This window comes from Macaca mulatta, chromosome 12 (genome assembly GCF_049350105.2).
Source record: "Macaca mulatta isolate MMU2019108-1 chromosome 12, T2T-MMU8v2.0, whole genome shotgun sequence".
NCBI lineage: Eukaryota > Metazoa > Chordata > Mammalia > Primates > Cercopithecidae > Macaca > Macaca mulatta.
The window spans coordinates 96,450,702-96,474,857 of NC_133417.1; the positions used below are offsets into that span (position 1 = coordinate 96,450,702).

The 24,156-nt window shown below is 39.5% G+C and overlaps 1 protein-coding gene across 6 annotated transcripts in view; it reads left to right on the plus strand.

The window, feature by feature from the left end:
- Nucleotides 1-24,156, plus strand: part of MYO1B (myosin IB) — a 181,922-nt gene that overhangs the window by 152,728 nt on the left and 5,038 nt on the right. For 2 of the 6 annotated variants that reach the window (NM_001266816.1, XM_015110577.3), the window contains 10 exon segments: nt 1,063-1,131; nt 2,834-2,920; nt 3,201-3,287; nt 5,083-5,169; nt 10,672-10,746; nt 12,183-12,317; nt 14,216-14,322; nt 17,208-17,340; nt 17,682-17,834; nt 19,270-19,397. In NM_001266816.1, coding sequence (NP_001253745.1) covers nt 1,063-1,131; nt 2,834-2,920; nt 3,201-3,287; nt 5,083-5,169; nt 10,672-10,746; nt 12,183-12,317; nt 14,216-14,322; nt 17,208-17,340; nt 17,682-17,834; nt 19,270-19,397 — 1,061 coding nt within the window. 6 annotated transcript variants of the gene reach the window in all.

Below are 24,156 nucleotides of genomic sequence, written 5' to 3' on the forward strand. Positions count from 1 at the left end.
TTCCTCTGCCCATCTATTGATACCATCACCCATTACCTCTGATTTTCCAAGACAAAGCCTGGAAGCCTGGGAAGGCATCTCCCACCTCAGAGAATGGGGGCTGAGCCATCTAGCACTTCTAACATGAAGGATTCATAATATGACGATAGTACTTTGAAATGCTGTGAATTTTCATCAGGGATGTCCATGTTTCCGTGTATATTCCAAAGTGAATACTGTAAAAGCTCACTTTTCTAGGGAGTATTCCAGCAGCCTCCACTCCAAGGCATCAGCCCTGGAAGTAAGAAAGGCCTCTGGGCATTGAGCTTGTTGAGCCAGATCTGGGAGCCTCACTAGGTCTTCTTTGACCTTCCCCACCTGGAAGTAAGCTCTGCTGCCTCTGAGCCTGCCTCTTGTGCTGTCTGTGCTGCGTCTCTCCCAGGGTACTGTTTATCCTTTATACTGTTGACTTGTGTCCACTTCAAGTCCTTGAGGGCAGGGATGGAGTCAGATGCACATTTATATCCTCATGGTTCTATTAAAAGGCTTTATGCGTAGTGGAGGCTCAATATAGAAATATTTAGTTGATTGATAGCAGTTTACTTAAATTTTTAGCTGATTTTCCAGCTTGAGGCAGAGTAAAAGTAGCAAACCTAAAAGAAACTAGGGAGGTGTAGAGGTGAGTCCAGTAAGTAGCATGGTGAGAAATGATACCAAGAAGAGAGAACACTCAAAAGCAGATGCAGAACTCAGTGAGTTTTCATTCAATATGCATTTACTGAGGATCTGCCATGTGTGGAACCCTGTATTATAACAACATGAGACGAAGAAAATAATGATAATAATGCGGTGTCCTGAATCATTTAGGAATTATTTTATTCAGCATCCTTAAGGCATACTTTGGATTAACTGTAATAATATTGGATTGTTTAATATTTTGGTTTCTTTATGTATTGGTTTCCAGAAGGAGTATGGATAATTAAGAGTCAGTTAGACGAAGTGAGCAAATACCCTTTCTCAGTCCTTGTGTGCGTTACAGATATGTAACTACAACTGCCAATATCTTCCCCTTTTATCCTACAGCAACAAAAGAGGTACCAGCAGACAAAGAGTTCCGCCTTAGTAATTCAGTCTTATATCCGGGGTTGGAAGGTGAGTTTAAAAGAAGTATGCTTTATTTATTTGGGGTTTTCTGGTTTTTCACAAAGGATAATGTCTTTAGGCCCACCCTGCAGGGGAGGGCTCCTCTGTCTCCTGCCTTGCCTATAAACAGTCAGATGGAAAGAATAAATATTATGGGCCAAACAGGGACCCTGGTGACCATGTCTTGGCCACTTCCTTCTAACCAGCTTTCTTTTTAAGCGCTTTGTTCTCTAAACAGGAAGTCCTTGAAGTAATACCCGTACATGATTTCAATATCCCTTTGCCCCATGTTTTTGAGAAAAGCTGTAGTACAGAAGGCTGTCTCACAGCCATTGCTTTCATACTCAGAACCCCTACCCCAGTGACTTCCATAACTGTCCAGTAACCATCTTGCAGGCTTGCCATCACGACTGAAAGATCCTGAGATCTGGCTGGGACTAGCGGTGGGGACATGGGGGAGCTGTCACAGTGGACAGCCTGGTTCCAGGTCCTTCCTGCCAAGGCTTGGTTCAAGGGTCAATGAACTATGGGCCCCAGGCCAAGGGTCAATGAACTACAGGCCACAGGCCAAATCTAGCCTGCTGCCTGTCATACAACCTGCAAGCTGAGAATGGTTTTTATATTTTTAAACCGTTGTTTTTAAAAAAGGAAAAGATGATGATTTCATGACATACGAAAAGTCTATGGAATACAGATTTCAGTGTACATAAATAAAGTTTTATTGGAACACAGCCACATTCATTTATTTCACAGATTGGCTGGCTGCTCTAGCACTACAGTGGTAGAGTCAAGTCGTAGCAATAGACTGTGTGACCTTCAGAGCCAAAAGCACTTTACAGAAAAAGTTTACGGATCCCTCATCTAGGTCAACGATACTTCAGAGCATGTTCTGACCCTCTTCCTGTGAGGAGATTTTGTGGCATGGTCTGAATCCAGAGGGGTAGTGCCCAGGCCTGGAGCCCTTTCAGAGGGTAGCCCCTTGGTGCCGAGTCCAGCAACACTGACTGACCTTGCCAAGGCCCTCGACAACTTAAGGGCTTAGTAGTTGTCCCACGGCAAATGGCAAAACACAAATCTGAACATGCAGAGTAAGTGAAATTGCTGCCTGCAGCTTCTTCCTTGGCCTCATGACTGGATCCTGGGGCCCCGTTTGTAGGCTAGGGACCTTAGAGGAAGGACCCAAAGTCCACCTTCAAACCAGGTGTCCTCCTGGCCCCCATACAATCAGTTTCCTGCAACTAATGGAAAGAAACCGCTGGTTTGGGATCAATTAGATTATTTTGGTTTTGCAGTTTTAAAAATCTCTTGAATAAGAAGGACAGCTACAGTTACATTCCAGGCAATAATAAGGAAAGAGATACAGTGGCCTTCAGAGGATCATTGGAATCCTCTGGCCACCTTCTGAGAAATATTTCATCCCACAGATGTGTGCCAGCTTATGGTGCTGTAGTCAGATTTCTCCTATTGTGTATCAGGGTATGGGAGGCTGCTGTTCCAATCAAGTGGAAACCACACTGTCATGCTTGATGATGTCTTCATTGTCCACCTTCTCGTAGTCAGTTTGGGGCTAGTCACCTTCGCCTTCTTTAACCTGTGATTTTTCACAATATCGTGGGTGTTAGGACAATGATCTCTTCAGGTTTTTTTTTTCAAGTCACTGTCAATTCCATTTTTTTAAACGTTCTCTCTTTTGGGTGATTCTGCCCTTTAGGCTCGAAAAATTCTGCGGGAACTGAAGCATCAAAAGCGCTGTAAGGAAGCAGTCACGACCATTGCTGCATATTGGCATGGGACCCAGGTAGGCCAGAGACCCCAAGGAAGGTGGTGGGTCAGCAGTAATGTCATGTGGAACCATGAACCCTCGGCTTCAGGGGCAGAAAATGTTTCACTGGCTTGAGCTACTGAGCACGTGTTTGCCTCTTGCTCTTTCCAACATTTTGTTGTGGGGTGGTGGCACATGCTTTTGCATTTACCATTTGGTGGTGACTAGTGTCTCTCTTTTTCTTTCTTCATTGAAAACCAGCAGTAACCTTTCCTGCCTTAAACTTTTCTGTAACTCCTTTTCAAATGCATCACAGGCGCGAAGGGAACTGAGACGGCTGAAGGAGGAGGCTAGGAATAAACATGCTATTGCAGTTATTTGGGCTTACTGGCTTGGATCTAAGGTACTTGATGCACATATCCCAACACTCCATCCGGGAATTCTGCAATAATCAGTCCTTATCTCTAGACTATTAGGGGATGAATGACTGCAATTAATAGTGGCTCACACTGGTGCATGTCCTAGCCACCAGATTTAACACACCTGGAAACATTAGTTCAGTAGTATGCATAGGAAGCTTAGGCATGCGTAGGCCAATAAAACTAATTGCTTACTAAAAAGGCACTAGTACCATTGCTCTTTAAAACAAAACAAAACAACTCTTAAATAACATGCATGTTTAGGTTCCCCCCTCCCCACTGATGAATGCTAGCAGTTTTTTAGAGGTTTTCTGGAGGGGTTGCGCATGTTGGGAATGTTCAAGTTTGGGCTTCAATCGGTCTCTGCAACATGTTAACAATGGAAATGCCTCTAACGTATGTCTTTAAAAAATTAATTTATGAATGAAAATTTTTTTAGGCTCACTGTGGCAGCTATTGATTATTATAAGCAAAATATTACATGTGCAAAGAATTATCATCTGTGATTTAACAGAAAACTATGTTCATGCACAGCTAGCTATAATTGCCACTGAAGAATCCCAGGAATTTCAGCATCAGCTGTTTGTTTTCAGAAACAAAGGCCTCCTGAAATACTCTCACTAATCCCCAGGCATAGTCGTGGGCTCTGTGAACATTTCACATACCCCAAGGGACAAGATTTTTAGATGTTTTTGTTACTTAGAAAATCAAAGGTCATCTTTGCTAAAAATGTGTATTCCAGTTAGAAACACAAACATCAACAGAGTCCTGTGTTTTGAAGTCTACCTTGTCAACATTATAAGCCTATCTTGTGAGAAAATGAGGAAAGTCAACATCTGCCTGCATAAAGAGCTTAATTTGCCAAAAACTAACCAGAGTTGTTCATTTGTGCTTTTCCTGAAAAATCTGTGAAGAACAAACTTGTTCCTCTAGTCAACTGAGGGAAATGTTGTAGCAGAAGCAAATGGACTCTTAGATGGGTCTTGCTAGGATTTCTCCATCCAGTGAGTTCATTTCCCAGTCTCAGTACTATAATATCTTGAACAATTAGTGCCTATTTATATCCTTTAGAATAGCTTGTCTAAGATTATTTTTTCCCTAACAGTAATTTTTAAACCTATAAGTTTAACCTATAATTGCTTCAGTCTTCAGTATATTTCACTTTGGGGACCTTAGCTAAAATTGAATTTTTATACATGCCACTTTTGATTTTTTGACTAGAAGTAATTTTTGAGTTTTGTTAGTTTTGGTTTTTGTTTGCACTTCAGAGAAATAACCTTTTTTCCTCCCAGTTTTCTAAATGATTGTTCACAAGAGTTATCTTTTTATCCATCCAAAGGGATGAACTCAGACAGGAGTGCATAGCTTCTTCAGCCCAATATGCTGTCAGCAAGGGGGAGTCTAATGATGTCATTAGGGCTGTTACTCAGAGTTTGAAGGCTTTCATATGGGAGTGAAAGGGTGTAGAGAAGGCAGCAAACAGGGAGAGAGAACAAGGAAGAAAAAAGAAAAAGAATGGAAGTAAGGGGTGAGAAATGATTACCTTGGGAACCACACAGATTGCCCTCCTCTGGAACAGAATCTCAGTGCACTGAAAATACAAGCGCTGCACCAGCCTGGCACCAATTCTTTGGGTTTAAATTATTATGCACTGTTTCTCTGTCATTCTGAAATCCTTATTCATAAATTGACTCTTCTGTTTGGTGGGGTATCTTTTTCTGGTCATTTGTGCTGTCTGCATTGGGCTGTCTCTTTTATTTACTATCTAAAACATTCTAGGCTCGAAGGGAATTGAAACGCTTGAAGGAGGAGGCTAGGCGTAAGCATGCAGTTGCTGTCATTTGGGCTTACTGGCTTGGACTGAAGGTACTTCCTCAACCACTTGTTTCTGTCCAGGGTGAACTTCATAAAGCCTAGCACCTACTAACCCTGAGAAAACGATTGATTATGCTTGCTGATGGTCTGCACAGTCTTGTAGAATGTCATCTTGCTTAATGTTTTACCTTTTTCAGAAGAAACCTATACACTATGTTTTTTCTGATTTTGTGATTTCTATTTCTTTAAATAATAGGTTTAATGTGATAGCAATATGGCATGTTTTATTCAAGATACTATGTTATCAAAGTTCTAGTTTGTTATCTTTATGAGTGTAAAGTTGTTTTTTAAAAATCTATGAGACACGGTTGCAAGAGTTGAGCTAAAAGCTGCCCTACATCCACATTGAGCAGCCTAGGGATGCCAGGCTTTTGTTTCCCTTTTTATGCCAATTCTGCCCCAGTAATGGCTGCCTGGGGTAGAGCTTTCTTCAGAGCGACCATTGTTCTAATTGTTCAGTGTAGGAACCAAAGGGTCTTGCATCACTGAGTTTACAGATTTTTATTAATGAGATCAGAGATTCAGAGACCAGTGGATCATTCATGTTAAAGAGAACCTCAAATTCAAATACCTTGTGATTATGGCAGGGTTTATTTCAAAGTGTGCTTACTATAGTTGGGTACACTTATGTGTCCAGAACTACACATAAGTAAATAACTCCAAGCTCTGAAAAGGCTTTAGAATATTCTTTACGCCATGTAAGGATCTGGTCTTCCAAATTCAATAATTAATCACCATAGGAAGCCATCCATATTGCCTTTTTGGGATAATTAGGCCCCTTTTTGACAGTATTTCTTATCATTGTTTTTACTTTAATCCTACGATATTTAATCTTACTCTAAATATTTGAATATTATCTGAGAGATCATTGACTCTAAATCTGAACAACCATTAGAAATATCCCTGAATCCTGCTTTGAATAATCTGCATTTTTTTCTGCAACTTCAGCCTATAAATTTTAGTAAATTATCCCTTTTGATTATACTGAGTATTCACCAAGTAATATTTGAAGTAATGAAGAAGTAACTTAAATATGAATTTTAACAGATGTTCTGTTCGAAGAAGTCCAAACAAGCTCTATAACCGGTTTCTTTAAAGTCAAACAAAAGTAAACATTTTCCCATTTAATTCACATCTTCTAACTTGCGTTCTAATTTTCATAACAGGAAGGAAAATTAACATTGAATCAGGATTTTTACTCTATAAAATGATTTCCATCAGTAATACGTTTATCTTCAGTTTTCTGGGTTTAACTGCATATGATTTCAGAACATTTTTGCATTGGGGTGTGCACTAGCAACTTACAAAGCACATTCAGTTTGTAGGGGAATATTATTTTAGCAGAAGCTAACTGGGCTTACTCTAGACATAACTTTTTTCCTCTCAGTCTCCAACAAAACAGAAGTACTTTACTATATTACCAGTATTGCTGTATGAAATAAGATCAAACTTATTTGAAGTCCAAGAATATAATAATTTTGTATTTTTTTTTTTTCTAAAAGAGAATCATGGTAATATGAATGATAGTTTTGCCCTCTCAAATGATTGACTTTTCTTGTGGAAATAATTACAAAGTGCAGTGAGCCTTTTTAAGACTCCCATTTCCCCCAGGGGGCACCATCATATATGCCAGCATGTTGTCAATGGGCTTTAAAGGTCTGTAGTTGTATTTTGGGAGAAATAACCTGCCCTGTGGAATATCAAAATGCATGTAGCAGTGAGCTCAGTTATAATGAAGCTCACCTAAATATAGTAGGACTTCAGGTATATTTTTAAGGATATATTCTTATGTAACTTCATTTGTCTGCCTTCATATGCTATTATAATTTCATGACCCAATTGTTAGGTAACATTTTTCTTCTCCTTGTCCCTTCTCACCTTAGTTTGAGATTAGAAATGTTTGTGGATCTGACAACTCCGTGGCTAAAAGGCAAATGGTAATCAGTAACTAGAATATGAATACAGGCATACCTCAGAGACATTGCAGGCTCAGTTCTAGATCTCTGCAATAAAGTAAATATCACAATAGAGTGAATCACACAAATGTTTTGTTTTCCAGTGCAAATAAAAGTTATGTTTACGCTGTCTCTACTATAGTCTATTAAGTGTCTAATAGCATTATGTCTAAAATGCCAAAGTACATACTTTACAAATACTTTATTGCTAAAAAATGCTAACCATCATCTGAGCCTTTAGCAAGTTGTAATATTTTTCCTGGTGGAGAGTCTTGTCTTGTCTTGATGTCGATGGCTGCTGACTGATGTGGCTGCTGAAGATTGTGGTGGCTGTGGCAGTTTCTTAAAGCAAGACAACAATGAAGTTTGCCACATAGATTGATTTCCTTTCCTGAAAGATTTCTGTATAGCATATGTTGGCATTTGATAGCATTTTACCCAGTGTAGAACTTCTTTCAAAATTGGAATTAATCCTCTCAAACCTTGTCACTGGCTTTGTCAACTAAGCTTATGGAATATTCTAGATCCTTTGTTGTCATTTCAACAGTGTTCACAGCATCTTCATCAGGAGTAGATTCCATCTCGGGAAACTACTTTCTTTGGCCATCCGTAAGAAGCAACTCCTTGTTCATTTACATCTTATCTTGAGATTGCAGCAATTCAGTCCCATTTTCAGGCTTCACTTCTAATTCTAGTTCTCTTGATATATCGCCACATCTGCAGTTACTTCCTCCACTGAAGTTTTGAGCACCCTCCAAGTCATCCATGAAAGTTGGAATCAACTTCTTCCAAACTTTTGTTAATGTGGCTGTTTTGACCTCCTCCCATGAATCTCAAATGTTCTTAATGGCACCCAGAATGATGCTTCTTTTCTGGAAAGTTTTTAATATACTTTGCCCAGATCCACCAGAGGAATCACTATCTGTGGCAGGTATAGACTTACCAAATGTATTTCTTAAATCATAAGACTGGGAATTACTCCTTGATCCATGAGCTGCAGAATGGATGTTGTGTTAGCAGGCGTGAAAACATTAATCTTGTATATATCCATCAGAGCTCTTGGGTGACCAGGTGCCTTGTCAGTGTGAATTAATATTTTGAAAGTTATCTGTTTTCTGAGCAGTAGGTCTCAATATGGGGCTTAAGATAGTCAATAAACCATGCTGTAAGCAGATGTGCTATCATCTAGGCTTTGTTGTTCCATTTATGGAGCACACAGGCAGAGTAGATTTAGCATAATTCTTAAGCTGTAGGATTTTTATAATGGTAAATGAGCATTAGCTCCAGCTTAAAGTTAGTAGCTGTATTATCCTCTAACAAGATAATCAGCCTGTCCTTTGAAGCCAGACATTAGCATCTCCTCTCTAGCTATCAAAGTCTAGATGGCATCTTCTTCCAATAGAAGGCTGTTTTGTCTACATTGGAAATCTGTTGTTGAATATAGCCGCATTCATCAGTGATCTAGCTAGATCTCCTGGATAACTTTCTGCAGCTTCTATATCAGCACTTGCTGCTTCTTTCCTTAACCCTCATGAAGAGTTAATAAGCTTTTCTTCTGCAGCTTCCTCACCTCTCTCAGCCTTCTTAGAATTGAAGAGAGTTAGGACATTGCTCTGGATTAGGTCTTGGCTTAGAGGAATGTTGTGGCTGGTTTGATCTTATATTTAGACCACTAAAATTTTCGCCTTATCAGCAGTGAGGCTGTTTCACCTTCTTATCATTTGTGTGTTCACTGGAATAACACTTTCAATTTCCTTCAAGAATGTTTCCTTTGCATTTATAACTTGGCTGTTTGGCACAAGGGTCCTAGCTTTTGGACTGCCTCAGCTGTTGACATGCCTTCCTCACTAAGCTTAACCATTTCTAGCTTTCAATTTAAAGTGAGAAGTTTGTGACCCTTCCTTTCACTTGAACACTGAGAAGCCATTATAGGGTTATTAATTCAATATTAATTAATTTCTATATTGCTGTGTCTTGGGTAATAAGGGAGGCCCGAGGAGAGGGGGAGAGATAGGAGAACGGCCAGTGGGTGGAGCAGTCAGAATACACACACTGTCTCTTAAGTTCACCATCTTACAGATAGAATAATAATGAAAAAGTTTGAAATATTGTGAGAATTACCAAATTGTGACACAGAGACACAGAATGAACACATGCTGTTGGAAAAATGGTGCCAGTAGGCTTGTTTGATGCAGGGTTGCCACAAACCTTCAATTTGTAAAACCTCAATGTCTGCAAAGTGCATTAAAATGAGGTATGCCTGTAAAAGGAAAAACTACCCATATGGTATATGTTACAGTTTTTAAACCTTAATAATCTTTAGATGTAGAGAATGGGTCTGGTGCGCAAATGCTGAGGGACCGGGTTGGTCACACAGATGAAGAAAGCAGCAGATGGGAGGTGGATCAGGAGCAAGGGGGACTTGTGTAGTTTGGAGCATGCATGTCTCATCTAAAGGCAACAGCAGCTACTTTAGCCTCCCTGGCCCTTATTTTATAGGACTAGGCCTCAGTGTTGCTAGATCTTAGACAACTTTAAGAGAAATCTGCAGTCTGAATTATTATATTAAGTTCTTAACTTATAAATATGCATACAAAACATTTATCTATAAACTGAATTTGGTTAGAAGATTACTGGCTTACATCCCCTAATGTAGAAATATTTTGAACATGTGCAGTTAAACCTAGAAAACTAGAGAGAAAAGAAAAAAGATATGTAATGTCTGAATTATTCAGATAGGCTAATATTTTGCTAAATTCTAACTCTCCCATTTATATCTGGATGGTAATAAATAAAGATATTTTTCCCTCAGTTTCAAAATTTAACTATATAATTTATTCCTTTGTTATGCAAACACTCCACTTAGTTACTCTTATTTGTTAGACATTAGTATATGAAGTAAATATGACAATGTAGCAAGGAAAAAATGTGTGAACTAAAACTATAATATGATGTTTTAAGTGCTCTGATAGCATTAAGTATAAAGTTTGGTGAGAGTAGAGATGATAGAGAAAAATTAATGCAATGAAATGGAAAGTAATGGTAGTTTCAAAGCTTCTTTTTAAATTCTTATTTTTAGCCATATTCAGTTCTCAGTGTGTAGTACTAAAGCCTTATCTTCTATGCAAGGCTTTTGGAAACTGATACAGTTCTTCAGACATTTTTTTTTTCTTTTTGCCTTTTACAAAACAATCTGAATAGAACATTATTTTATATAGTTTTTAAATGTATTTTAATTTGGGATGAGTTTGCAGCTGTGCCTGTAAAATATTTCTTGTCAAATCATCAGATTCTTCAGAAACTACTAAGAGGATTTAAAACATCAGTTCATTCTGGTTTCATCATTTTACATCTCTCAATTTCTTTCTCTCTGACTTAAGATCCACTATGTGAATGTGCTTCAATTATTGTACTAAATCCAGAAAGGACACTTATAAGTTGACTTGTTTAACACTTTTTCATTTTTAATAGAGGTGTATCATTATGCATCTGTACCAGCCACACATTAACCACTGCAACCTGCGTCTTCTTTTTAAAGGTACGTAGAGAATACAGGAAATTCTTCAGAGCCAATGCCGGAAAGAAAATCTATGAGTTCACGCTTCAGAGAATTGTAAGTTGACACTTTATGTGTGTGGCTAATTAGCATTATGGAATTACCCACTTAATATCACCAACTCCATAAAATGTGCCTTTTCTTAAATGACAGACGTGACTTTTTAAATAATAATTAAATCATAGCTGTGACACTGAGAGTGAGTAATCTTTTGAAATCGTCTCCCAAATTCAGGTAGAATTGTATCAGAAAGAGTTGTTAGTGGCCCGTATATTATTAATACAATGTTTGTCTTATTTGACAGAGAGAACTTTTGGGGGAAAGTAGACCCAAGAAAGCCAGGGGCCTTATCCTGTGAAACTGCCATGAGCTGTGGCAGGGCAAGGCTGGCAAGCAAATTAGTGGGGAGAGGGGTGACCAGGAGCCAGGCTGTGCAGCCCCACCCGCAGGGACTCTGGAGTTCTCCGTCTTTCAGAGAGGTATATGTAGTGCTGAACAGACCGCAGACTCTGGAGTCGGCCTCCACTGCCGCTTAGAGATTTGTGACTTGAGCAAATTCTTTTTTTTTTTTTTTTTTTTTTGAGGCGGAGTCTTCACTCTGTCGCCCAGGCTGGAGTGCAGTGGCACCATCTCGGCTCACTGCAAGCTCCGCCTCCCGGGTTCGTGCCACTCTCCTGCCTCAGCCTCCCGAGTAGCTGGGACTACAGGCGCCCGCCACCGTGCCCGGCTAATTTTTTGTATTTTAGTAGAGACGGGGTTTCACCGTGTTAGCCAGGATGGTCTCGATCTACTGACCTCGTGATCCGCCCGCCTCGGCCTCCCAAAGTGCAGGGATTACAGGCGTGAGCCACTGCGCCCGGCCAACTTGAGCAAATTCTAACTTCAGTGAACCTCATTTTCTCATCTGTAAAATGGGGATAATAGTGGCACTAGCCTCGTAGAGTTGTTGTAAGGATTAAAATGAAGTAATGATAGAGTGCAGGGCTGGGCCCATATCATATACTCTAGAACAACACTGTCCAGTAGAGCTTTCTGCAGTGAGGAAAATGCCCTGTAACTTTGAGGTACAATAGAGTAGCTGGCCACTAGCCTCATGTGGTTATTAAGCACTTGAAGTGTAACTAGTGTGACTGAGAAACTGGATTTTTAAATTTAATTTTAATTACTTAAAATGTAAATATAAATAACCTGTGTGACTAGTGGCTGCATGTTAGACAATACAGCTCTATAGAGCCAGCTGGCATTAGTATTAGTGTTAATATGAGTGTTAGCATTAGTATTCCTCTTTTCTCTTAACCATTTGGTGGAACTCATATTTCCCCAACCAGTATGAAAGAGTGGAATAGAGACTTCCCAGATGAGTTACCGTTTTATAAATTCCAAAGTTCAATAAATTCCACGATCGTCTGGTTTATTTGATCATGATGTATGTAAAACAATGTCTTTTGTGGTATATTTTCCTCACGTAGTATTCTCTGTCAAACCCAACACAGGTGCAAAAATACTTCTTGGAAATGAAAAATAAGATGCCTTCCTTATCTCCAATAGACAAGAATTGGCCCTCAAGACCTTACTTATTCTTGGATTCTACTCACAAGGAGCTAAAAAGGATTTTCCACTTGTGGAGGGTAAAAAATGTCATGTTACATCTTTTCAGAGACTTTCTTGTTTATTTTGAGTGTTTGAAAACTTACGTAAAATCAAAACTGTAACACATTCTTCCTTTGCCTCAAAGAGGATTTTACTTGAGGACTTTGGTGATTTTCCCCCGTGCACCATATTGAGTTTCTATGAGAGCCACCGCACTGGCCCAGGCGTTCCCTGTGCGGTCGCCTCTCGGCCCTGGCTGGAACGGAGAGCACAGGGCTGAGTTTATCTTTCCATTCCAGGTTCCAGCTGCTCTCAAGTAGTTCAGTTTTTTGTTCATGTGTTTTTCTCTTTGTCTAAAGGAATACGGTAGGACAGAGAAATCATAAAATTCGGACACCTTCAGGCAACATAGTTAAATCCTGCAGATTGAAGAGTTTACTTTATCAGATGTACAGAACACATAATCAGATAATGCATGTGAACACACACACTTTGATGGGTGGGAAAAAAGGCTTTTCCCTATCCCTAAAGATAGTAACACGTCCTCTATCTAAATTACAGGGAAGCTGGAAATCTGTTTTATATTGCCTTTTTTTTTTTAGCTCTCATTTTATATGAGAATATGGCATGTAATTTAGATGTTTCCCAGCATGGAGCACGTGGGGCACTTGGATAGATGTTGACCTTATTTCGATAACCTCGTCAGTTGATATGTGAAATGTTAAATATATGCAGTTATCAGATGTAATAAAATCATTAGATGGAAGGGCATGTATTTAGTAGATGAAAGCTCAGTGCGTACGTCCTCCAGGAAACTTTCCTGCCCAGCAGGGTGGGCTTGTTTTTTATCAGAGTCATATATGTATAGAGTGACATTATCACTGATTAGCTTGATAAGTGGTACCGTACAACATAAGGAACTGGATTCTGACTTCTGTTCTCTAACAGCCAATTTGGCGAGATTCATGAACCTCCTAATGGCTTGTCTCCTTTTTTGAGTCTAACCCAGAAACTGTTTTCAGAAATAATGACAGGGAGCTCCCAGTGCTGGGGATCTGCACCACCTCTGCTCTCCCCTGGCTTCGCGATCTCACCCATTCCTCCATTGGATTGGAGGTGGGGGATGAGGGCTGTTTATTCCTGAAGGGAGCCTTTCCATGGAAAAGGGTCAGCAGCAGTGCTAACATTTCTTCATGCAGTTATTTCAGTAGCACTTGACCCCCCTGTAACTGAATTTCTAGGAATGCTCATCTAAAAAACCTGGCCCTGCTCCTCTGGCCACTGTCTCCTCTCATTGCAGCTTCAGGGACAGAGTGAAAGGGGATATCTCAGGTCCCTCGTCCCTGTTGTAAAATGGTAGTGGGGGGATTTGGAGCAGTGGTTTTCAAACTGTAGGTCATAGCATATTTGTGGGTCATGAAATCAATTTAGTAGATTACTACCAGCGTTTTTCAATGAAATGCAATAGAATAGAAAATAGCAGAGTGTATAATATATAGAAAAGATTGAGTATTGTTTTGTGATGCTTTTATGTCAATATTTTGTGTGTGTATGTGTGTGGAAATGTGCTTAGTGGATTTTGATGCACAATATTTTTACTGTGAGTCTCTCTAGAAGAGTGACAGCCGCAGGACAAGAGGATTTCCGAGGACTGACATAGTGGGAGGAAATAGTACTTGCAAAGCCCATGCCCGCTAGACCCTGGTGTGTTTTGAAGAAGCATCCCAGGTTCTGCAATACAAATAATACTGTGACATTTTCCAAGACAAACTTTTTAAAACCCACAAGGGAAAAATGTTTTTGGCCTTTTTAGTGAATGTTTTGTACACTTTCTCCCTTACTCTTCTTGCTGGTAAATTGTCTTAGCATATTTAAGAATGAATAATGATTTGTTTATATAAATGATGTTTTGTTTGTTTCTTCTCATATCTCACAGTGTAAAAAATACAGGGACCAATTCACAGACCAGCAGAAACTTATTTATGAAGAGAAACTAGAAGCCAGTGAACTCTTCAAAGACAAGAAGGCTTTATACCCATCTAGGTATTATGGCTTTGCTTTACCCATGAAATTCAGGATTTTCAAAGTTTCTCAAGTATATTTGTACGCCATTTTGCGTGGTGTTTGATTTCAGTCTTAGATGTGCAATTTTTAGTTCTGTGAATCATTTTATAATCAGCTTGATGTAAACACATTTATTTGAGCCATGGCTTCTATAGTGCAGTTTAATGAAATGAGGTTACGATTGTTGGTTTCACTCCATTAGCATTAGCTCAAACACTTTACTAAATAATTAGAAGTCATTTAACATAAAAATTATATAGGCTGTTAAGATACGTTTGCATTGTAAATCCCTGCTCCTTTTCCATAGTTTTCAAAGACTAGCCAAATTTCTGTTGGCAATATACTTTAATCACCATTCCAGTCTTCCTGCCGTAACAAGCAAGGTCAGAAACTCATTTGTAAGGTAAATGAAAGAGCGAGCCAGAATAGTACTTTTCGAGTGTTGCTTGAGCACTGGTCCGTGGTGCCCTTTGGTCTGCTAACTCAACGGATATGACTTCTGTGGCCTGTACAGCACATTCAGTTCCTTTATTTTAGACACTGTGGACTCAGAAAAAGAAGGAACACCAATCCCAAGTTCAGCAAATGAAGTCCTTGATAAAGACTATTTATCCAAATAGTCTTATATCTCCCGCATTCATCATTTCCTCCCAGCGTTCTTACCCCATTTTCATCTGGTGTTTATAAAAAAAGTAGATTGTACGATTTCAAGCCGAATCTATAACAACGTTAAGCTTCTCCCAAAGAATGGCCTCGAAAGAATGTATTATATGCTGAGTATATTCACGTTTATTACATAAATTATGTTTATATTCTCTGTGACGTTACACACATTTCAAATATCTTCCTTTTAAAGGATTAAATGAACGTACATTGCCAGACTCACTGGGTTTAAATATTTTAAATTGTACAACTTCCTTGGTTAGCTGATGTGGCTGCTTGAGGTGATATATACTCCCTTAAGTCAAACATAGTGTCTGAATCCAAAGTTGTCCAAAGTGCCTGTTATATAAAGCATTTTCAAACAGGAGAATTTGTCTATATGCTTACTTCAGCAACTAATTTTATTCAGCTTTAATTTATACATTTTTAAATTAGAGACTAACCTTCTTAATGAGCATTTCCTGTGGATGACTGTTCAGAAACTACAGGCTGGAAAATACATCTTTGAGGAAACAGTTTAAAAGCCTGTTAGCATTTTTATAATTTAAAACACATTTGAATAGGAACCAAAAAAAGTTAACTTCAAGCCAAGTCCTTTTTGGGTAGTCTTATCAGTTTTCAGGGATAGTGGCACACTTACCCCACAGCAGTGAGAGAGGTGGAATAAATAACTTAGCCTCCCACCACCCTGCCAAGTGGCAGCTCTTATGGGAGTTGGCCTTTTATATCCTGAGAGCTGTGAAACGCTGACCACCTACGTGGATTTTTCTTCCCTGATCCTCCACCCACAACATAAGCATTTAAAGTTGTATTTGCAGATTGCCAGAACTTTGTAGCTCAAAGTGAAGCTTGTAGATCCCTTGAAGCAGCAGTTTTTCCTTAGTGCCTTTGATGAAGCTGTCCTGAAAGAGTCCCCCGGCAAGTCTTTAGGGAAATTGACATCTTAGTTCTAAGTGTACTGTTAACCTCTTACAAAAATTTATTTGGGAAAAAAAAAAATTGCCCTTATTCTGAATGTTTGCTTTGGTTACGTCTGTCCATTTAAATGCATATTCTAGGAGAAGAGGCTTGATTCTCCTTTCATATACAGATGCTGCTTAACTTATGATGCAGTTACACACCTCATATGGGTTATGAGTGATTTCTATGTTGATTGTTCCATGTGATAAGATTATTATCAAATTCCTGCCCACCAAATGCCATGATCACCTCAAAAATATATTTGAACTAGGTTTAAGGTTTCATTTCCAACTTATATTTAGGACAGATGCAAGTGTAATATACAAAATAAATTGAAACCAATTTTTATGAAGTTGTCATATGTCATATGAAGTTGAAAATATAAGTTGAAAATACATTTAATACACGTAACCTACTGAACACAGTCACTTAGCCTAACCTGCCTTAACCGTGCTCAGCACACTTACATTAGCCTACAGTTGGCTACAAAATCATCTGCAGCCTACAAAATCATCTAACACAAAGCCTGTTTTATAATAAAGTGTTGGATATCTCATATGGTTTATTGACCACTGTACTGAAAGTGAAAAACAGAATGGTTGTATGAGCACCATTGTAAAGTTGAAAAACCCTAAGTCAAACCAAGTCAGGGACCATCTGTATTGCCTACTTAGAACCACAGTTACATGTTAATATTAAGTGTTCTATAGTTTTCTTCTAAAGTGATTGCCCTGGATCTATTCTTTCCCAGAAGGCCTATTGATTTTCTTATTCTCTGCAAGAAATGAAATTTTTCTAGAACAGGTGACGGTAATGATTTCAGCTCTTTTTTCACTGCCACATATTGTTTGAAGGCGTTAGTAAATCCTTTGTGAGCAGCTGTTAACTTTGTATTAACAGATTAGAAGAAATTGCCTTTTCCTTCACATGAGACCATGTACTTGAGTCTTAGCTATTATTCTTATGAGTGATTTCTGTCTTGGTTGTTCCATGTGATAAGATTATTATCAAAGTCCTGCCTACCAAATGCCATGATCACCTCAAAAATATATTTGAAATAGGTTTAAAGTTTCATTTCCAACTTATATTTAGGACAGATGCAAGTGTAATATATAAAATAAATTGAAATCAACTTTTATGAAGTTATCAGCTATTCCTTAGAATCAAGTGATCTGTTTCCTTTTTTTAGTAGAACTTTCGTTTGAAACTATTTCTAATGTGCAGGAATTTTTTTCCTTTAGTGTTGGGCAGCCATTCCAAGGGGCTTACCTGGAAATCAACAAGAACCCCAAGTATAAGAAACTGAAAGATGCTATTGAAGAAAAGATCATCATTGCTGAAGTCGTGAACAAAATTAACCGTGCTAATGGGAAGGTAAAATTGCTAACCTTGAAGACTGATAAGTACCTATTACTTGGGATAGTCACCCTGTTTTCTGAATGTAAAAATTTGCATTTCATGTTCTCAGTAGAGTTAACTGTGAAGGGAGCTATTTCCCCTTACCTTTAAGCTTAGATGGGATTTTGCTTGTTCTCTGACATTTTTATGAAATAAAACATATTATTTATGTTCCTTACTGTGTTCTTGGTTTACATAAGTATGTTTGTTGAAGGATATTGGAATAAAACATGCATTTTTGCAAGTGCTTTAAACTCATAGACCATTTTTGAGTATTTTTGATCATTGGTTTTATACTATTTTCTATTTTGTTTTAGAGTACATCTCGGATTTTCCTCTTAACAAATAATAATCTCCTTCTTGCTGACCAAAAGTCTGGACAAATCAAGTCAGAGGTTCCCTTGGTGGATGTGACCAAAGTATCGATGAGCTCACAAAATGACGGCTTCTTCGCCGTCCACCTCAAAGAGGTAAAGGTTCAGCAAAAGATTTCTGCGCTTCATCTCTCAGCCATTGATTTTAAACATTTCCATATCTGACTAATCTTTGTATATCTCCTGCCTTGCTCATTTGCAAATTTTGGATATTCGCCCCTATGTAAAATCTCAGGCTCGGTTTTTCAGTAACTGAATAAAGTTAATCACTTTTATTGACCAATTTACTTCACTTTTTGAGACGAATACATAGGAATATCAAGATGGTTTAAATTTTGTTTTCTCCTGTTTTTTCTTCTATGTATGAACTTAGTAAATGTCTTAATGTTCATCTGTAATCTGGGGGTTTATATTAAAGGATACAACTAAAATAAAATAGTTGCCAGTTAATTTTAACCTAAATAATTTTTAGTGTTCTGTGCCTTTAGCTTAACCAGGACTCCTGGCTTGGATGCAGTGGTTACGTGTAGGTTCTGGAGTTGGTCTCACTCACTTTATGATGATTTTGGCCAAGGCATTTAACTTGTGTATGCCTACCTACTTTTTGTCATCTTTAAAATGGGGATAGTAAGAGTGCCTACTTCATATAGCATTGTTGTAAGGATTAATTGAGACACTGGAGGAACAGGGCCTGTCACATAACACATAGTCACTGAGTAAACAAAAGCTACCAAATATTGATCATATGTAGAAGCATGTGTCTAGCTGATAATGTCACTCTCTGGCCGACCCTAAGCTTAGAAAACTCCCCAAAGCTTCCCTTAGCCTGTTTACCCTGCTTTGGATCTTAACTTAAAGGGGGCATATCAAATGCTAGGACAGTGATTCTCAACCTCAGTGACACATTTAAACAGCTTGGGAACTTTAAAAATGCTGATGCCCAGGCCATACCCCCATGCAATCAAATTAGAATTTCTCAGAAGGGGGCACAAGCATCTTTTTTTTTTTTCTTTTTTCTTTTTCTTTTTTTTAAATAAACCCAGATGATTCCCTTGCACAGCTAAGGCTGAGAGCCACCGCCCTGGGATATTTGTTGGAAGTGTTGTCATTAGGGATTTAACCAAATCACTGAAAAGTGTTTTAATCAAGTCCTTCAGAAGAGTTGCAGGTTAGGTCCATGCTCCTCAAACCTGAATGTGTAAACCCATACCTGGAGGTTGTGTTGTGGTTTCATATTCACTGGGGCTGTGGTAGGGCCTGAGATTCTGCTTTTCTAGCAAGCTCCAAGTGATGCAGATGGTGCTTCTGCTGCATCCACCAACTTTGGGTAGGAGGGGGTTAGGTAACCGTACTAAAGTGCTCTGAGCAAGTTGGAAGAAACACTACTTTTGTCATTATTGTTTACCTTGGGAGAATGGATTCCAGGATCTGATGTTTTAAAGAGACTGTAAATATGGTTTTAGCCAAGCCTGTAAATATTGATCTCCTAAGGTATCTTTAATTATGACCGACTCTTGGTTTGTCCTTGCAGGGCTCAGAAGCAGCTAGTAAAGGAGATTTTCTCTTCAGCAGTGATCACCTGATTGAAATGGCCACCAAGCTCTATCGCACGACTCTCAGCCAAACCAAACAGAAGCTCAATATTGAGATTTCCGATGAGTACGTTCATGTATTGTTTGAAAACACTTTTTCTCTTTCAGCTTTCTTGTTTTAGTTCTGCTCTCTGATCTCATTCATTAACACAACTACTTACTAAGTACCAGGTATGTGTCTAGTAGTAGTTCCACATGATAAATGGGCAGTGAATGACACTGGACCAAGTCTTCAACCTCATGTACCTGACATCCTAGTGGAAGAGACCACTATGTACAAATAAAATGATGAAATAGTTGATAAGATTTCAGCTAACAACAAATGCTTATGGAGGGAAAAAGGGGGTAAGAGTCAGAGACTAGGCCAGACACAGTGGCTCACACCTGTAATCCCAGCACGTTGGGAGGCCGAGGCAGGCGAATCACGAGGTCAGGAGTTCGAGACCAGCCTGGCCAACATGGTGAAACCCTGTCTGTACTTAAAATACAAAGGATTAGCTGGGCATGGTGGCGGGTGCCTGTAATCCCAGCTACTCAGGAGGCTGAGGCAGGAGAATCTCTTGAACCCGGGAGGCGGAGATTGCAATGAGCCAAGATCATGCCACTGTACTCTAGCACAGGTGACAGTGTGAGACTCCATCTCAAAAAAAAAAAAAAAAAAGCATCAGAGAGTATTTTTGTTAGGGAGGTCAGGGAGGTCTCTTTGATGTGGTGACGTCTGAGACTGGTATCAATTTGAAATTTGCTTCTTCAGTTTCTCGTTACGGTTCTGATTATAGAAGCCGGTTATTTGCATACACGTTGGGGCACCCCCTCATTTACTCAATCTGTCTATGTAATCTGTCTGTAAGTGTTTTGGACAAATCTGAGTTACTATGTTGATTATACTTAATTGATTACCTTTCAATAGATTGTTTACCTGCTTATATACTTCTTTGCATGTCTAGATTGCTCAGGAAATTTTATTCTTTTCTAATTAAGAATTTCTAGTCTATTCTGTTTCAACTCTTCCTAAAAGTCTTTCTAAAATAAATTTACACCCATTTCTGCCCCTTTGTATTACATCAGACTCTCTTTGATATGTTAGGATTTTGCATGCTGTGGGCTTTTCTTAAGTTCTCATTGAAGTGTTTAGATTTGGGTGGGAGGTTGGGCTTCATACTCTATATTGGAAGTTGTTGTTTGGACTAAATAACTTTTCTTGTTAATGAGACCTTTCTCATAAAACAAAGAATATTAGGAAAAAAGATAATAGTTGATGTGTTTCAGTTAAGGATTTAACATGTTAGGGCCTATTACAGCTTTAAAATCCCTTTTTAATAGTTGAAGTTTCTCATAATCTGTGAGAATGGGCTTCGTAGGGCTGCTAATTCCCACTTATCATGGGAAGATCGTATGTATCCCAGACATCAGAAGCTCCTCAGTGTACAGACGAAGCAGTCTCATAGTTGTCCCACGACGTGAATAAACTCATCTTTACACAGAAGCGAAATCACACCAACATCCAGACCACAAAGGACTGCTACTTTTAAGCATTTCCCAAACCAGGATTCTAGGAACATTGCTCATACAGAACACTAATAATGATGTACTGTGAAGAAATGGTTCTCTGATGGAAATTTAAAATCTTTCTTCACTACATCACTTCTCAGAGCCCCTGAAATCCTGTTGTAATTCTCCTGAGGAGCTTTGCGGGGATAGCGTGTGGTGTGATTCCTAAACATAGCCAACCACAGAGCCCCTTCAGCAGCTCTCACAGCTTGTGTGCGAAGGTGTGCCATCTGGGAAAGGGGGACAGTTCGCTTCTGGGCAGCAAGGGTCCTGCCCTGTCACAGAGGGCGTGTGATGTTCTGGATGCCATAAGCTTTCAGTAAACATAGTTGTCTGAGCCAAGATTTATAGTGTGGCCACAAGAAGAAAACAAACGTTGGGTAGCATTATAATGCCTTTCCTTGTCCAATGCCTCGCTATTGATTGGTCTCATAAAAATAAATAGAACAGTTCATAGGACTCTACATAGCACCCATGGGTCCCTTCCCCAGGTGGCACAGGAAGCCTGGAGAGGAAGTTTGTAGGTAAGGATCGTAAATCTCCTTAGGGAGCATTTTAAATTTAAACAAAAATGTTCAAAGTCATAGGCAGGGGCTCCTATTCCTTTATAGCCCTAAGTGGCTTCACCAGCTCTATAGAACCAGTGTTGAAAACCATATGCAGCTTAGTGACTAAGCCCTTCCTTCCTTTATCCTTCCCAAAAGTAGAAGTAGTTACTCTAACAAACCCAGATTCTGTAATCGTTATGGATAAGTGGATGTCAGTTTATGGAAAGAGAATCAAAGTCCTGTTAACTCTTTAGTGGATTATTATTATTGGTTTTTTTTTTGAGACGGAGTTTCACGCTTGTTGCCCAGGCTGGAGTGCAATGGCGTGATCTTCGCTCACAGCAACCTCCGCCTCCTGGGTTCAAGCAATTCTCCTGCCTCAGCCTCTTGAGCAGCTGGGATTACAGGCATGCACCACCACGCCTGGCTAATTTTGTATTTTTGGTAGAGACGGGGTTTCTCCCTGTTGGTCGGGCTGGTCTCGAACTCCTGACCTCAGGTGATCCACCCGCCTTGACCTCCCAAAGTGCTGGGATTACAGGCATGAGCCACCGCACCCAGCCTCCAGTGGAATTTAAACATGCACATATAGAAGTGAGAATTGAATTCATTGAGAGATTCAACTGCCTTATAATTTCTAGTCCTTGAACTTCCAAGCTGTTCATTGTGTCAATAGATTGCATTTTTAGGATAACCTGCAAGGTGTGTAATACAGTCATGCACCGCATAATGACATTTTGGTCAGCAGTGGATCACACAGGTGACGGTGGTCCCCTGAGATTGTAATGGAGCTGAAAAATTCTTCTCTCTATTGATGTCACAGCTGTTGTAATGTTATAGTGCAAGGTACTACTCACATCTTTGTGGTGCTGCTGGTGTAAACAAACCTACTTCACCACCAGTTGTATATGAGTAAAAGCACATATAATTATGTACAATATGTAACTCTTGAAAATGATAATAAATGATGTTGTTACTGGTTTATGTATTTACCATACTATACTTTTTTTTTTTTTTGAAATGGAGTCTTGCACTGTTGCACAGGCTGGAGTGCAGTGGTGTGATCTTGGCTCACTGCACGCTCCACCTCCCAGGTTCACACCACTCTCCTGCCTCAGCCTCCCGAGTAGCTGGGACTACTGGTGCCCGCCACCACGCCCTGCTAATTTTTTTATATTTTCAGTAGAGATGGGGTTTCACCGTGTTAGCCAGGATGGTCTCGATCTCCTGACCTCATGATCCGCCTGCCTTGACCTCCCAAAGTGCTGGGATTACAGGTGTGAGCCACCGTGCCCAGCCTATACTATACTTTTTATCTTTATTTTAGAGTGTATGCTTACATATTTAAAAAGTTAATTGTAGGCCAGGCGCGGTGACTCACGCCTGTAATCCCAGCACTTTGGGAGGCTGAGGCGGGTGTATCACGAGGTCAGGAGATCAAGACCATCCTAGCTAACATGGTGAAACCCCATCTCTACTGAAAAAACAAAAAATTAGCCGGGCGAGGTGGTGGGCACCTGTAGTCCCAGCTACTCGGGAGGCTGATGCAGGAGAATGGTGTGAACCCGGGAGGCGGAGCTTGCGGTGAGCCGAGCTGGCGCCACTGTACTCCAGCCTGGGCTACTGAGTGAGACTCCATCTCAAAAAAAAGAAAAAAAAAAAGTTAATTGTAAAACAACCTCGGGCAGGTCCTTCAGGGGGTATTTCAGAAGGCATTGTTATCTTAGGAGATGACAGCTCCATGCATATTATTACCCCTGAAGTCTTTCCAGTGGGACAAGACATGGGAGATAGAAGACAGTGAAACTGATGCTCCTGACCCTGTGTAGGCCTAGGCTAATGTGTTTGTATCTTAGTTTTTAACAAGAAGTTTAAAAAGTAAAAATAAAAACATTAAAATTTTAAAAATAGAGAAAAGCTTATAGAATAAGGTTATAAAGAAGGAAAATATTTTTGTACAGCTGTCCAAAGTGTTGTGTTTTAAGCTAAGTGTTACTACAAAAGAGCCCAAAACAGCCGGGCCCAGTGGCTCACGCCTGTGATCTTGGCACTTTGGGAGGCCAAGGGCAGTGGATTGCTTGAGCTTAGGAGTTCAAGACCAGGCTGGGCGACATGACGAAACCCCTTCTCAACAGAAAATTTAAAAATCAGCCAGTCGTGCATGGTGGCATGCACCTGTAGTCCCAGCTTCTCAGGAGGCTGAGGTGGGAGAATCGAGAATCGTGTGAGCCTGGGAAGATCAAGGCTGCCCGGAGCCATGATTGCTCCAGTGAACTCCAGCCTGGGAGGCAGATCAAGACCCTGTCTCAAAAACAAAACAAAAGAGTCAAAAATGTTTTTAAAATTGTAAAGTTTATAAGGCAGAAAGTTACATTAAGCAAAGGTTAATTTATTACTGAAGAAAGAAAAAATTACTCATAAAGTATACAGTAATGTAATGTCCTAGGCCTTCACATTCACTAACAACTCACTCATCCACTGACTCATCCAGAGCTACTTCCAGGCCTGCAAGCCCCATTCATGGTAAGGGCCCTAGACAAGAACACTATTTTTTATCTTTTATACTATCTTCTTACTGTACCTTTTCTATGTTTACTAAGTTTACATATACAAATACCATTGTGTTACAGTTACCTACAGTTACCTACAGTACAATAACACACTGTAGCATCTAGGTTTAGGTAAGTGCACTCACTCTATGATGTTTGCGCAATGACAAAATCACCT